Source organism: Pyricularia pennisetigena, chromosome 1, assembly GCF_004337985.1.
Source record: "Pyricularia pennisetigena strain Br36 chromosome 1, whole genome shotgun sequence".
In the NCBI taxonomy this organism is placed as follows: domain Eukaryota; kingdom Fungi; phylum Ascomycota; class Sordariomycetes; order Magnaporthales; family Pyriculariaceae; genus Pyricularia; species Pyricularia pennisetigena.
This window is the reverse complement of record NC_043740.1, coordinates 3,604,459-3,619,164: the sequence shown is the minus strand read 5'-3', so window position 1 is coordinate 3,619,164 and position 14,706 is coordinate 3,604,459. Positions and strand designations below refer to the sequence as shown.

Here is a 14,706-nt window from a genome sequence, read left to right as displayed (position 1 = left end):
AGCGTTTTTGGTTTTTATTCTGTTTAATTTTTAATTTTTTTTTTTTTTTTTTTTTTTTTTTAATTTCATCTGCTCCTGTTTTCAGTCCGTGGGACTTTGTTCTTTTATGTCCACATAAGGCCCAGGAACTTTGGGGACTGGCGGCTATTGCGCCTTCAGGATCGCTTTTTAATTCATTTGATGCAGGCGTTCGGAGGGACGTGTTGTGTTACAACGCATTGGGCCATATGGGGTACATGGATCTACCAAGTTAATTAGGACGAAATACATGTATGAGATGACAGCAGTTTGATGCTTTGACTGGTCACGGGCTACGAAATACCGAAGAATAATAATGATAGTAATTATAAAAAAAAAAAAAGTTGAAATCCGTTAACCAACACCAACATGACCTGCAAAATAAGAGACTCAATTTTAGCCCAATCACCGCATCGCTAAAGCTGACAACAAAACGCGGATCCGGTTCTCGGGCCAATGACGTCATGGCACCGATCGATTGACACCCTTTCCTTCCCATGGCCGTCTATCTCCTCATCTTAGCCTGCCTTTACCTGTCCTTTCTTTGGTTCCGGTGCCGTCATCGAACGTACTGGGTTCATTACTAGTTAGCTAACTAACTACCTTACCCATCGGAAGGGTACTGCTCTTGAGGGGGGGAAAGAGAACCTTATCTAAGAAATGCATTGTCTCTCCAAGCAAGGTGGGCGGACTTTCAGTATTTGGCTTGGTTGTCGTCATGCCGGCTGCAAACTTGTGAAAGGAATTTGTAAAATGGAGTGCGCTATTGCGCGTCAGACTTATTAGCCAGTTAGTGGCGGGACTTCTTATAGTAGAGACCGCTGGCATAGACAGTGCTTTGCTGTCCTGAGGGAGAAAGGGAATAAAGACCTTGTCGAAGATCACTTCCACTTCCTTTCATCTTTTTTTGGTCCATTTTGATACCATATCTTGTACGAATAAAGGCGAAGCTTTTTCTTCAAGCTAAACGCTTGATCAGTAAGCCCAGCACCTAATTGCTGACCCTGGTCGTACAATACTTGCCCGGGCCCTGAGAGATTGGTGAGTACTGCCGACATGAATCTAATACTGAGAGCACCTGCCTCGGCGTGGATATACACTTGCATTTGCCATGCAACTGAGCTATCCTGACTGCTTCTACAACTTGTAGCTCAGAAAGGGCTACTTTCTGGAGACAAATCCCTGACTTTATCGGATTACAGGAAAACTTCACTCACAATTTGGATCGTGGAAGCTGACCAAAAGTTTGAATCACAAAGAGACGGTGTTCCGATAACAGGAACGAAACAAAAAGAAAACATTTTCACAAAACAAGATGTGAGCCAGGCAAAGCTCCAGTCCCCGTCTCCACAGCCAAAATAAATAAATACTTACCATCGGATTTCTTCTCAACCCCCATCACAGGAACCGAAGCTTCTCCATACGTTCGAGTAAAGGGCAGCGCGCAGGCGCCCAAAATGGCGGAGGCGGCCACGCAAATCGCAACCGAGGCGGTTTTCTCAAGTCGCTGCGCGGCCCGCTGAACCACCAGCCCGAGCTCTCGCGACGGCTGTATAAGCTCATCAAGTCGGAGAACACCCTGGTAGGTGCGCACGAGACGGCCGGGCGGGAGCGCATCTCGATCGCCACGCAGCTGTCCGAGTGGGGCGAGCGGACGCCCGACCCGGCCGTCGCCGACCTTTCGGATAAACTGGGCGTCATCCTGGCCGAGATGGGCGAGCAGGAGGATGCATACGCGCATGCGATCGAGGACAGCCGCTCCATGCTCAAGCACATTCGCAACACGGAGAGAAGCGTCCAGCCGAGCCGGGAGAACCGGGGAAAGCTGGTGGATGAGATTGCGCGGCTCAAGAGCAAGGAGCCGCAGAGCGCAAGACTGGTGATCCTCGAGCAGGAGCTCGTCCGCGCCGAGGCGGAGAATCTGGTGGCCGAAGCGCAGCTGTTCAATATTGTAAGTTTGATTTTCCTCTTGTGCTTTATCAAAGCCCCTCCTGCTGTTCTTCACTGTATACAGTTCCTGACCCTTCTATACATTCGGCAGACAAGGAAAAGCCTCAAAGCAGCCTACGAAGCCGAATTTCTCGCCACCATTGAGCGTGCAGAGAAACAGATCATCCTCGCCCGACACGGCAGACGACTACTCGAACTTCTCGACGAGGAGGCAGTGGTCCCCGGAGCAGCCATTCCCGATTACCATGGAGCGGCTGACAGCCGGCAGATAGTGTGCGACTGCGAAGACGACCTCGGGAACTGGCGGCCAGATTACCGCTTGGAGTCTGAGCAGGCGTCATCATCGACTCCGGCGATGAGCGAGACCAACGGCAGCAAGAAGGAGACGGCCGCGTCTCCGGTGCCAGAAACCACCGCAGGTAAGGACGGCCCCATCCATGACCTTTCCCGGGGGCGGAAGTGACTAGGAAGGAAAGCTAAAGCAGCACACGGCAGAAGCTGAGAAATCCCCGGTGACTGACCAGAACGGGAAAGCGAATGAAGTGGCGTAGGTGGCCAGCCCACATAGCATTTCCAGCGCGGGCTGTGCGTCGGTTACGCTGCTCGAGGATGTAGGAAGTATCGATATCGAGCACGAGCAGGCCTTTGGCGGCAACAACAGCGACGCGAGGGCGACAAAGCTTGACTCATCATGGGCCAGCGCCGACTGCACATTGGTTTCTGCGTCTCCAGACAAGGAACTTGTTGTTTTTCTGTGATTTTAAGCTGGCTTTACCTTTTTTTTTTTTTTTTTTTTTTTTTATTAAGACATTGTTGGAAAGGAGTTGACTTTGATGGAATTTAAATCTGGAGCGAATACATTTACGACATGATGAGGAGGGGACGAGAGCTTGAGTTAATCTCTGGGCTACGATGAGAACTTGACATCCGTCATAGCTTGAGGTGAAAGAAATGAGTTGTGCAATGGACTAGATGAAAGCAGTATTAATCTCTAAGGAAGATAGGTTCCTGGAAGCAAATGCGTACCTGTGGTAGTGGCCATTGAACTTGACAAGATGCCTGCTGTGGAGATGCCTGCCGAATTATGGGGCCGTATCATCGGCGCCGGGGAGTGGGCCCGTCACAAAGCTTCAGCGGCCCACTGTCCGGCGATTCCACGACGGGCCATATTCTTTCCACTCTAAACTCAAAGCTAATTGTTCCTAATAGCCAAACTCGGCACAGATATTCTGCAAAGCTCTAGCTCTGTCGGATATTGATAGACATTTTTCGACACGACAGGAGAGCCTTTCCCGCCCGTCGCGATGCTGTCCAGGCCATCCACCACACGTTACATTTGCCGAAGGTGTAACGACGTCGTCAAGAGGTCAAGGACAGCAGCGCGCTCATATACAAGCATCAGCGGATCCAAGCTCGACATTTACGATGTTGTCTGCGTAGGAGGTGGCCCAGCCGGACTTAGTTTGTTGACTGCACTAAGTAGGTATTCCCCGAGGCTCTTTTGCCTACCTTGTCTAAGCTACCACCTAGCTCTACTCTACCTGACAGATAGTCTCGAAACTGACCAAGTTGCTTCAATTCCTTCCAGGGGCGAACCCAGCTACCGCCGGACTCCGAGTTGCCCTCGTCGAGGCGCAGGATCTCTCCAAGCTAAGAAACTGGAGCCTTCCCCCGAATCAGTACTCAAACCGATGCAGCTCTCTCACGCCATCGTCCGCACATTTTCTCGACTCGATCGGCGCATGGTCTCGCCTGGACCGGCAGCGCGTGCAGGCATATCAAGAGATGCAGGTCTGGGACGGTGTCACGGGGGCACGCATAGAATTCGACTGGGCAGGAGGATCGGCAGAGGCGGCGCGCGGCAACACCATCGCCTACATGGTGGAGAACCTCAACCTCACCTCGGGCCTGCTGCGGCGCCTAGAGGAGCTGGGCGGCGTCGATGTGTTTGACAATGCGAGCGTCGAAGACATCGCGCTCGGCAAGGACACCGAGGAGATGGACCTGTCCGAGTGGCCCGTCGTCAGCCTCGCGGGCGGCAGGCAGCTGTTTGCGAGATTGCTCGTGGGCGCTGATGGCGCCAACAGCCCCGTGAGGTCTTTTGCCGGCATTGAGGCCAAGGGCTGGGACTATGATAGGCATGGAGTGGTCGCCACCCTGAGGCTCGAAGACGACATCGCGGCACACGACAGCATGTACAGGGTTGCGTACCAACGTTTCCTGCCCTCGGGTCCGATAGCCTCGCTCCCCATGCCGGGTAATTACTCCACATTGGTGTGGTCTACGACACCCGCCTACGCGGCCCTCCTCAAGAGCCTCTCGCCAGCCGACTTCACCGCCATGGTCAACGCTGCCTTCCGTCTGAGCCCCGTGGACCTGGAGTACATGCACACGATACCATCCGGACAAGCCGACGAGCTGGCCTGGCGACTGCAGCACGCCACCGTTGACGCGCCGCCGTCACCGCGAGCGCTGCCCGCCCCGGTTGTGGAGGTGCAGGAGGGCTCGGTCGCGTCGTTCCCGCTCCGCATGCGGCATGCAGACACGTACGTTGGCGAGCGCGTGGCGCTGGTCGGCGACGCCGCGCACACGGTGCACCCGCTCGCCGGGCAGGGCCTGAACGCGGGCCAGGGCGACGTCGAGAGCCTCTCGCGGACCATCGCCGAGGCCGTGGCGCACGGGCAGGATCTTGGCACGCGCATGTCGCTCGAGCCGTACGAGGCGGAGCGGTACGCGGCCAACCATGTCATCCTCGGGGTCTGCGACAAGCTGCACAAGCTCTACTCGGTCGGCAGCGGGCCGTTGGTGCCGCTGAGGTCGTTGGGCCTGAGTGCGGTCAACGCCGCGAGGCCGCTCAAGAACTTTTTTATGAACCAGGCCGCCGGGAATGGGTTCAAGCTGTTTTGAGGGAGGGTGGATTTGTACTATTTTGTAATGTATCACCAAAAAGCTACTATAGACTGACCCTGCAAAATCTGTCCCTGGGGGATCATATACCACTTCTATGCTAGAGATAGCGATGCCTCCATGTATTATCATTAAAAAGCGATTTCCTGTGTTAAACCTGATTCTATAATATGTCTTAGTAAAAGTGATTGACTATCTACCATTTCTATTCAGATTCTTGAATCTGGTTGAAGGGGTCTCTTTATGTGCTCATGTCAGTTTTGGCTGTGTCTACATGGCTCTACTGCTGGACGCATCCCAACCCAAAGACTTATTTTTCACCTCAGCAGTAAAAAAGACCTCGGTGGAAAGGTCTCACACTGTACGTTATTTACAAGAATGCTCCCTATCAGGAAGGTACGCATCAATGCTCCGGGTATTGCCCCCTGACTGTTGCCCCCCGCCCAGCCTTTCTCGTCTCTATTGTATCTGATTTGGGACCATTGACAATACTCTCCCTCTTGTCCACCTTGAAGCATTGTCAAAAGCCGCTTGAGGACCCTGATGGCGGGTCAACTTTGATATCGGGTATTCAGCCAAGTATAGGCCATCTCTTCCCATTCACCATCATTCAACAATACCAACCCATGATATTGTCTGAATGGCTTTCATTCTCTTTTGTGGTTTATTCTTTCTCTGGTTTGCTTACGTTACTGCAAACTTTTCCCCCTGGATCTGAATATTTAAAGCCCGCCTTCTTCCGCCTTGGTTTGATTTTCGTTTCTCTCCTTCATCATCTTTCTCAACAAACTTGTTCCGAAGCTTCACTTTGCGTTTCAACGTTGAGCTCACCGCTGCCTTGACCGGTGCGCTGTTTTTCTCCATCATCTTTAATATTACTTCCTCACTTTCTCCAACGTTGAACGTTGATGTGATACTATTCGTCTTCTGTTTCGTTTGCCATCATCTTGACAATCTACCTGTACTTTCTCTTGTCATTTTATTCCATATCAGGACTCTTTTCTTTCTCTGACAGATTATCTGGCAAGAAGATTTTCCTTCTTCTTCTCCTTCTAGGCTTCAAAATCATCACTTTACCTTTAACTCGATTTGAATGATCACCAACACCCTGAACGGGCAATCCACGAGGAAGTGTCTTCTTCTTTTCGGCTTCACTTCTTTTGTTACTCAACGAGTCTGATTCTGCTTCCAACAAAGACCTCAGATATCAAGGTAAGGATTATCCAGATTTTGCTAACCTTGAAGTCATGATAACTTCAACTGACTTTGAAAATCACAACCACCCAGACGAAGTAACGGCAACACATAACCCACGCGCATACACGCGTGCAATCTTTACTTCACCTACACCCTCATATTCTTTACCCCCTCCCTCTGCCACCATTTCTAACCCTCAACCTTGGCATCTTGTCTTCATTGCATACACTTTCCCCTTGTTACTTAGCACCTCAGTCTTCACTTTTGTTTCTGAACTCCTAACCATCTGAATCTCCTCCTCCAACAACTTCCCTCTACGACCTTATTCACTATTCCGACTGGCATCTCAGCAACACGCAGCGCACTCAGTGCTCAAGTACTGTCAAGAAGTATCCAAGTGTTACAATTTTACATCCCTCTCCCTCTCAAAATCATCCTCACACCATAATCAACACTCAACATTCCCACCGACAGCATCATCAAGGCAGACACCGACAAAATGTGCTTCCAAGAGTTCATCGGCTATACCTGTGGCCACTGCTCCATGCCGGTCCTGCGCCCCTGCTCGCTCACCACCTCGGTCCACCAGAACCCCGTCTGCAGCCTACAGGCTACCCGGCCCTTCATCTCTCCCGAAATGTGCCCGGCATGCTCCCGCATCATGCACACCCGCGCCGTTCTCATCCAGGAGTGGGAGCACCACTTCCTCCACGAGCGTGGCGCCTGCGGCTGCGACGTCATCTTCCCAGACCTCGTTCGCCCAAGGATCATTGGTGGCGAGGCCGTCTTTCGGTACCAGGCTATGATGGAGCAACAGGAACAGCAGAGCAAGGCCGCCATGGACAATGCACACAGCACCCATAGCAACAAGAACAACTCTCAGGCCGTAATGTCTTACGCCCTCCCTCCTACTCCTCCCCCTCAAGACGGCCAGCGAGCTCCTCCAATCTTCCAGGAAGTCCACGGTCCTGACGGTCAGCTTGCCATCGCCGTCCGCCTCCCTAGCCTGTACGCCGCCGAGTGGGTTGAAGACCACCGCAAGCTCCACCAGCGCGGCGAATGTTCTTGCAGGGCCGACTTTACACCCTACAAGCCCGAGTGGGTGGCCCAAGACGGTGGTGTTCCGGATCAGCAACAGCAGCGAGTCCAGCCCCAAATTGAGTACGCCACCCCCATCGCCCCCGCTTCCTTGAGCCCCGAACGCCGCCGCGCCGTCTCGGTCGACATTTCTCGTACCCTCCTCGCCACCTGCAACAATGGCGACAACAAAGCCAACGACGGCGCCATCGAGGTCAGGACCGAGGTCAATCACCCCAAGCACCGCCGATCCTCGAGCGCCGAGGCCACAACCACGTCCAACTCCAGCACCCGCGAGTCCAGCGACATCGGCGTCGAGATCACCACTTCCGACTTTGCACACTACATGGGCGAGGAAGACAAACATCAGAAGCAGGACATGATCACCATCGACCCCCCTTCTATGGTCCCAACCCACAACTGGGGCCCAGCCCTGCGCGCCATCTCAGCTGACGGCGGCGTCTTCAAGCCCCAGTCTTCTGCTGCTGTCAACCAAATTCATCACCACGAGGAGCACGACATCGAGATGCACATGGCCAACATGCACATGGGAGCCGGCATGCAGCCGCAGCCACAGCAGCAGGGCGTCTGCAGCTTCACCAACCTGACCGGCGGCAACCCCGAGGAACACCAGCGCTTCCGCAACCCGACCGCCCTCCCCATCGCCAGCCTGCCAGTCGGAGCCGGACCGGAGGGTCGCCACCGCCACATGGTACCGTTTGAGCAGTGCGTCCTGCGTCGGTATCCTCCTGGCGTGAGGACCCGCTACTACAACTGAGAGACGATCAACCCCATCTTCTTTTCTCTTCTCGTTCTGCTTATCCTTAGTCTTGTGATTTGCCAGCCAAAACATCCAAGTCTTGCCTTTTTTTTGGCTACTTCTAAGCTGCAAACTTCATAAGAAGCCCTTCATTTGCTTGCGACATAGTTGATTTCTAGACCAAGTTCGAATGTAAGTCCTGATACAACCCCCCTACAGCGAAAAGACTGCTTCACTGCTTTCATGAATCCCACAAGACTGACTCGGCGACGGTGAACGTCCTGTCCTTATAGTATCTACCAAGCAGTCCGCGATGATTTAGCATCCTGCCAAAGCAAACAACTCGACATCTATTGCGTTGCCTAATTTATGTTAGCTTCGAAGATCTATTGACGACAACGACATTTTGACGAAGCATCCATTCGTTTTGCAGAAAATAAAACCAGCCAGCGTTGAGATAAAAACCCAGAAAGACCAGAAATCAACAGCAACAAAGGACAAACCCAGCCAGCACTGACAAAAATAAGACACATACCTCAGGGGAAAGATGGATTTGCTTCATCAAACCTGCCTTGTCTCTTTTTTCCCCCTCATCATATGTTCTGCCCACTTTGTTTTTGCTGAATAAAAAAAAAAAAGAAATCTTTGCGCGTTGCTCTTCCTTCGATGCTTACTATGATACAACATATGAAAAAAACAAGCCCTTCTTCTCCTCTTCTTCTTCTTCTTCTCGCCTTGCTTTATAAGGTGGAAATAGTTGGAGGGGAAAAAACCCAACAAAAAAACCAGGACACCAGATTATCAATGCTTTCTGCTTTTTCATCGTTTCAGCACCTAATATTGCGCAGTTATTCACCTATTGTCCATGAAACATCTCTTTTCATCTGCAGAATTCCCTCCCCACCCTCCACGCACTTCCTAGACTCTATGCCATATTTTTTCAAATCTTTCAACTGACTTGATTACTGTGTTTACCGATCGACTTCACCTGTAGAGAGGGGAAAAAGATGAGTTCTGCGTTAGTCTCTTGGTCGGAAACAAGGCAAACAGGTAGATGAAATAAAACTTACCAAACACAAGATCCATTGTTCCAATGACAGCGACGGCATCGGCAAGCAAGTGACCCTTGCAGACGTGGTCAAAGCCAGCCAAGTGGGCAAAACCAGGTGCCCTGATGTGAACACGGTAAGGGCGCTCGCTGCCGTCGCTGACGACATAGACACCCATCTCGCCCTTGGGGGCCTCGATGACCGAGTAAGTGTCTCCGGGCGGCACGGCGTAGCCCTTGGTGTACAGAAGGAAGTGGTGGATCAGGGCCTCCATGTTCTCCTTCATGGCGGCACGGGGTGGCGGCGAGATCTTGTAGTCCTCGACGCGCACGGGACCGGCCGGCATCTGGTTCAGGCACTGGTGGATGATGCGCAGCGACTGACGGAACTCCTCCATGCGGCACAGGTAGCGGTCGTAGCAGTCGCCGTTCAGACCGACGGGGACGTCGAACTCGACCTTGTCGTAGGCGTCATAAGGTGCGCTCTTGCGGATGTCCCAAGGCACACCCGAACCGCGGAGCATCACACCGGTGAAGGAGAGGTCCAGAGCCTCGGAGGCCGAGACGACACCAACGCCCTGGAGACGGTTGATCCAGATGCGGTTGTCTGTCAGCATCTCCTCGGTCTCGTCGATGCGGTCGCCGAACTGGGTAGCCCATTGGTAAATGTCATCAAGCAGGCCGGCCGGGATGTCCTGGTGGACACCGCCTGGTCTGACGTAGGCAGCGTGGAAACGGGCACCAGAGACACGCTCGTAGAACTCCTATTATCAAGTTAACATCTCCAAGCCTCTTACAGACAGAAGAAGCTAATGCCTCAAAAGACAAAAAGCCTTTCAACACAGCCTTACCATGAGCTTCTCTCTCTCCTCGAAACCCCACAGGAAGGGTGTAAGAGCGCCGACGTCCATGGCGTGCGAGAGAACCGACATCAAGTGGTTGAGAATACGGGTGATCTCGCCAAACATGGTCCTGATGTACTTGGCGCGCTCAGGAATCTCAATGTTGAGCAGCTTCTCAACGGCCAGCGCGAAACACTGCTCGTTGGTCATCATGGAGACGTAGTCGAGACGGTCAAAGTACGGAAGGGCCTGGAGGTACGTCTTGTACTCGCACAGCTTCTCGGTACCACGGTGCAGCAGACCGACGTGTGGGTCGGCACGAACAATCTCCTCTCCGCTCAGCTCGAGAATCAGACGCAACACACCGTGCGCGGCCGGATGCTGGGGACCAAAGTTGACCGTGTAGTGGCGGATCTTGCGCTCAGCGACGCCCGGCTCGTTCGCCTCAATGTCATCCTTGCGGTTCGTCACGGAGTAGGGGTCGACCGGGTTCGAGAAGTCCGAGTCCACGGGCACCAGCCGCGTCGCCTGAGCCTTGATGAGCTCGGCATGGTCCGGAGTCGTGGCATATCGGCGGCGGGTGGTCGAGGACAGGGATCTTATTGTTGAAGCTGCCGAGGAGCACGCGGCGGAGATGGGAATCTGGGAGGAGGTTGCTGGACGGAGGCAGAGACGCTTGGAGGCGCCTCGACCGGCCAGGCGGTAGAGCGAGGCCATTGCTGAAATTTATGACGATTTTGATTGATGATCTTGATAAAGGCCGGTCCACAAAGAGGTCAGCAGCATGTGTCCTCCCGAGGGGCTCCCTCTTTGTCGGTTGGCGATGACTGCAATCCGAAAGAGCTCTTGAGCTTTTTTGATAGAGTAGGGAGGGGGGCGACAAACGATATGTGATGTCGAGAATACCGTGTGGTCATTGACCCGAAGCTTTACCACCTTGGAAATCCCAATTCAGCCTAGCCTCGGGCGAGCAGAATATCCGGCACAAGCGTGGGCTCCACAGCCACCACACCTCTGCAGCCAATCACAGGGGCCAATTAGTAAAACACGACGAACCGCCATGCAAATTCCCAAGCTCTGTTGGACATTGGTACCTGGAAGATGTAGCATTGATGCAAGACAGAAAGAGTTTTAATTCAACCTGCAAAAATATGCATTTGCAAGTTATCAAAACAGTCACTGAAGGTATTCTTCATCCAATTGACTACAGGAAAATATGCAGCTGTCTGAGCTAGCATAGATACGCAGCTAGCTGCCCATGAGCTTTGACACACAGGTACCTTATGTATGGTCCTACAATAATATCCCTACAGACACAACAAGCCGACAATGGACCTTGCCGCGACAAAACTGCAAGTCCCTTTTGGGTAGTGCAGGGTAGGCAGCGCCGGAATGATGGCATTTTTGTCTTCAAATTTTAAGCAGGGATTCGTCCCTAAGTGGGGCCTGTCTAACAACGCCCTGCAGCTTTCTCCCCGCCAAAAGTTTTGCGACGCGGAAAAAAAGTTCTGGAAATCTAATCGCGATATCGTCCATTTAGAGTCTCAAAAGACGTAATGCCTTCACAAACAAGTACGAGCTCTGATGAGCTGAGCAGGCGAAAGGTATGTGATTTAGCCATATTTTAATGCTTTATATATTACGATAGGTAGGAAACGACAGTAACTAATCCAACTCAACCACACAGATTGTCGGTATCAACAAGGAGACAGTTACAAATACGATATCGACCGATTATCCCGGCGCACACTACGGCGAGGAGCACGCCTGGGACGTCAATGAGTTTGCCCAGCATCTCAACATAGAATTCCACCAGAATGACCCCAACCTAGCCTCATTCAGTCTAATCGGCGTCGACGCCTCCATTGCAAATGCCTTCCGCCGTATCATGATCGCCGAGATCCCCTCCCTCGCCATCGAGCGTGTTTTCATAACCAACAACACCTCTGTAATCCAGGATGAGGTACTCGCCCAACGCCTGGGCCTCGTCCCACTCAAGGGCTCTAAGGAGGGGCTGCGAAAATTCATGAAGCCCTTCAAGAGGACCGAGACGGGCGGCTTCGACAACTCATTCGACTTTAACACGGTGAACCTCCGGCTCAACGTCAAGTGCACCCGAAACCCCGACGCGAAGCCGGGCGAGAACGATCCGAACAAGGCCTACATCAAGTCAAACGTCTACGCCAGCGACATCGAATTCGTGCCCGCCGGCCAGCAGACCGAGTACTTCTCGGGCGACGGCGCCATAGTGCCTGTGAACCCGGACATCTTGATTGCCAAGCTGCGGCCGGGCCAGGGCATCGACCTCGAGATGCACGCCCACATCGGCTACGGCTGGGACCACGCAAAGTTCTCGCCCGTCTGCACCGCCTCGTACCGCCTCATGCCCATCATCGACATCGTCAAGCCCATCGTCGGCGCAGACGCTGAAAAGTTCCGCGACTGCTTTCCCGAAGGCGTCATCAGGCTGGAGCCAGTCACCGCCGCCGAGGCCAAGGAGAAGGGCAGCGGCTACGAGGGCCACAAGGGCGAGATGAAGGCAGTTGTCAACGATCCCATGCGCGACACGGTCAGCAGGGAATGCTTGCGGCATGCCGAATTCGAGGGCAAGGTCAAGCTTGGCCGCAAGCGAGACCATTTCATCTTCTCGATTGAGAGCGCTGGGCAGTGGGACAGCGATGAGCTCTTCCTCGCGTCCATTGCGGAGCTTAAAACCAAGTGCAAGAAGCTAGAGGAGCAGGTTCTTAACATGGTTAGGTGAATGAAAGCATATTTCGGCTGTTTTCTTGTCAATAATTGTTGGGTTAATCTTGAGGGGGGCTGCTAAAGAAACGTTGCTCATCTGGCATTTTCCGATCTTGTGCGGATTCCGGTTTTGTTTTACTTGGATTTTCATTGGGCACGGCGTCTAGGCAAGGTTCGGTACTGAAAAAAGAAAAACATTATATCCACCCACAAACTGTTTTGTTCTATGTTGTAGGAGGACAGACCAGGCGCAAACAGAGGAAATAGCTTCCAAGTTTGCATCAAGTCCAACAAGGTTGACTGGACAAGCTTGCGATAAAAAGTCTCCAAAAGGCTAGTCAAGCACTTTTCCATTAGAGAACGCTGCCGCCGTCCGTCTTCACTTGAACTGCAGCCTGTATTGGAAGACCGTGCTCATAAAAGCCGGGTCCGTCACGGCAATCTCCTGCCCGCTTACCAAGCCCAGCTCGGTAAGGGTCTTGGTGAGATTGCCCCTTGTAGCCTTCTCCAAATCGGGGGTCATCTGCACGTAGAGCGACTTGCCTTCGGCGCGGATGCTGGGCTTCTTCAGCTGAGCGGCTGGCTGGACCGCCAAATGATCGACCAGCTCCTGCAGCGTCCAGTTCGGGTCGACTTCGAGCTGGCGAGCCTCGCTCCCGCAGATGGGACAATCGGGTTTGCGCTCGTACTTGTAGGTGAAGGTGTAGATGCCAGCGTCTCCCGTGTACATCATGTAGTTCTCTTCGAGGCCGAGTGGGGGTGCGGCGTTGCTGGCGATCTTGAACGCCTCGTTGCAGCAGCTGGCGGCGATTATGGCGTTGGTCGAGGCGATGGCGGGGATGATGTTTTTGACCACGCCCTGGGTCAGCGAGTAGGTGACGCCCTGGATGCCGTACTCTTTGGCGCGATCCAGCGCCTTCTGAAACAGCCATGTGATGTGCTCCGGGTCGTCCTTATCCAGGGCTGGGAACGGCTTTTCCTTCTCCCAAGCGATGATGTGCGCCCACTCAATGCAGTGCTCTGGCTGGCGCGGGATTGTAGCGATGGTGCAGAGCGGGACGGCGGGCCGAGGGGCGTAGATCTCGAGCTGGCACTCGATGCAAGCTGTCATGGTAGGAAAGATGACCCGAGACTGGCCCTTGAAGCCTTCGGTGCCGCCATCGATGAGCGGCTTGAATGAGTCCGGGTTATCCATGTCAACCATTTCGCACAGCTTGGCGTTAATCCACCGGCGGGCCTCGATACTGTCCAGCCCGCAGACGACGAGCTGAAACTGCATGTAAAAGTCGTCGTCAAACTCCTGAATGCGGCAGTTGTGAGGCGTGATCTTGACTCCCTTGACCCGCTTCTCAACAAATCGGGCGGCAACTTCTGCCTTGTACTTGCCAACATCGTCCTTGCGGAACAGGAATTGCCTGTTCAGGTTAGAGATATCTATGGTGTCTGTCCGGGATCGAGAACAGGTCAGATCAGGATTCAACGAGGTATCTCTTTTGTCAAAGGTCCCTGCTTACCCATGTCGATGACATGTATATTTTTAAAGCCAGTCAAGGCCAGGTTCTTCAGGATCTCACACCCAAGCCCGCCAGCACCTCTGGAAAAGTGAGGGTGAGTGTCCGGTCCAATTATTCAAATTTGTCAAGGATTTGACCACCGTACATTACCCTGGAAGGGAGTTAGTCCATCAATGCTACAGCTCTGGGCTAAGAAGACAGCAGCACATGGCCTACTTACAGAACAGACATCTTTTCCATGCTCGAGACGCAGCTCTCTGGGTCAAAGCTGTCCATGTCAGTAAAAGGACCTGGTTTGGTCCTTATTCTGTCCAGATATTGCCTGGAAATCATAAATGTCAGTATCTACAGGCAGCAGATACACAGTCACTGATTAGTACGTTATGTGAATACCATCTTTTTGTGCTTGTATCGACATCGGAAACCATCTCCGTGTCCGCCGCCATTTTGTCCGGCTGCTATGTGGAAGAGTCGCGTAGATATATTTGACCAACAAGCGAGTAATTTAAGTACAAATCAGATTGTCTCTTTTTTTTATTTGCGTTTTAGATGACTGTAGAGTATGGACTGGGACCTTCAGGTATGGAGATGACTGTGGAAAGTTGGGGCGTATGAGAGTGGAGGTGAAGTCACTTGGTGGTATCCCGG

General features: G+C 52.8%; 5 protein-coding genes across 5 annotated transcripts; 3 read left to right on the top strand and 2 right to left on the bottom strand.

Annotated features, from left to right (window-relative positions):
• Positions 1-1,423: 1,423 nt before the first annotated feature.
• PpBr36_07625 (uncharacterized protein) lies at positions 1,424-4,875 on the top strand (the record flags this gene model as incomplete). The annotated part of the gene is made up of 5 exons (XM_029894760.1): positions 1,424-1,969; positions 2,060-2,427; positions 2,493-2,553; positions 3,231-3,447; positions 3,557-4,875. Exons 1-5 carry the CDS (start codon positions 1,730-1,732, stop codon positions 4,873-4,875), a joined length of 2,205 nt encoding a protein of 734 aa, XP_029747869.1. The 5' UTR covers positions 1,424-1,729.
• A 1,696-nt stretch (positions 4,876-6,571) lies between these two features.
• PpBr36_07624 (uncharacterized protein) lies at positions 6,572-7,927 on the top strand (the record flags this gene model as incomplete). Its single annotated transcript, XM_029894759.1, has 1 exon — positions 6,572-7,927. One exon carries the CDS (start codon positions 6,572-6,574, stop codon positions 7,925-7,927), a length of 1,356 nt encoding a protein of 451 aa, XP_029747870.1.
• A 953-nt stretch (positions 7,928-8,880) lies between these two features.
• On the bottom strand, positions 8,881-10,516 carry PpBr36_07623 (uncharacterized protein; the record flags this gene model as incomplete). Its single annotated transcript, XM_029894758.1, has 3 exons — positions 8,881-8,897; positions 8,980-9,721; positions 9,809-10,516. The coding sequence occupies 3 exons, from the start codon at positions 10,514-10,516 to the stop codon at positions 8,881-8,883; spliced, it is 1,467 nt and encodes a 488-aa protein (XP_029747863.1).
• Positions 10,517-11,355: 839 nt separating this feature from the next.
• On the top strand, positions 11,356-13,724 carry PpBr36_07622 (uncharacterized protein; the record flags this gene model as incomplete). Its single annotated transcript, XM_029894757.1, has 3 exons — positions 11,356-11,403; positions 11,487-12,556; positions 12,878-13,724. The coding sequence occupies 3 exons, from the start codon at positions 11,356-11,358 to the stop codon at positions 13,722-13,724; spliced, it is 1,965 nt and encodes a 654-aa protein (XP_029747864.1).
• Positions 12,924-14,504, bottom strand: PpBr36_07621 (uncharacterized protein; the record flags this gene model as incomplete). The annotated part of the gene is made up of 4 exons (XM_029894756.1): positions 12,924-13,987; positions 14,059-14,138; positions 14,279-14,380; positions 14,452-14,504. The coding sequence occupies 4 exons, from the start codon at positions 14,502-14,504 to the stop codon at positions 12,924-12,926; spliced, it is 1,299 nt and encodes a 432-aa protein (XP_029747865.1).
• Positions 14,505-14,706: the final 202 nt, after the last annotated feature.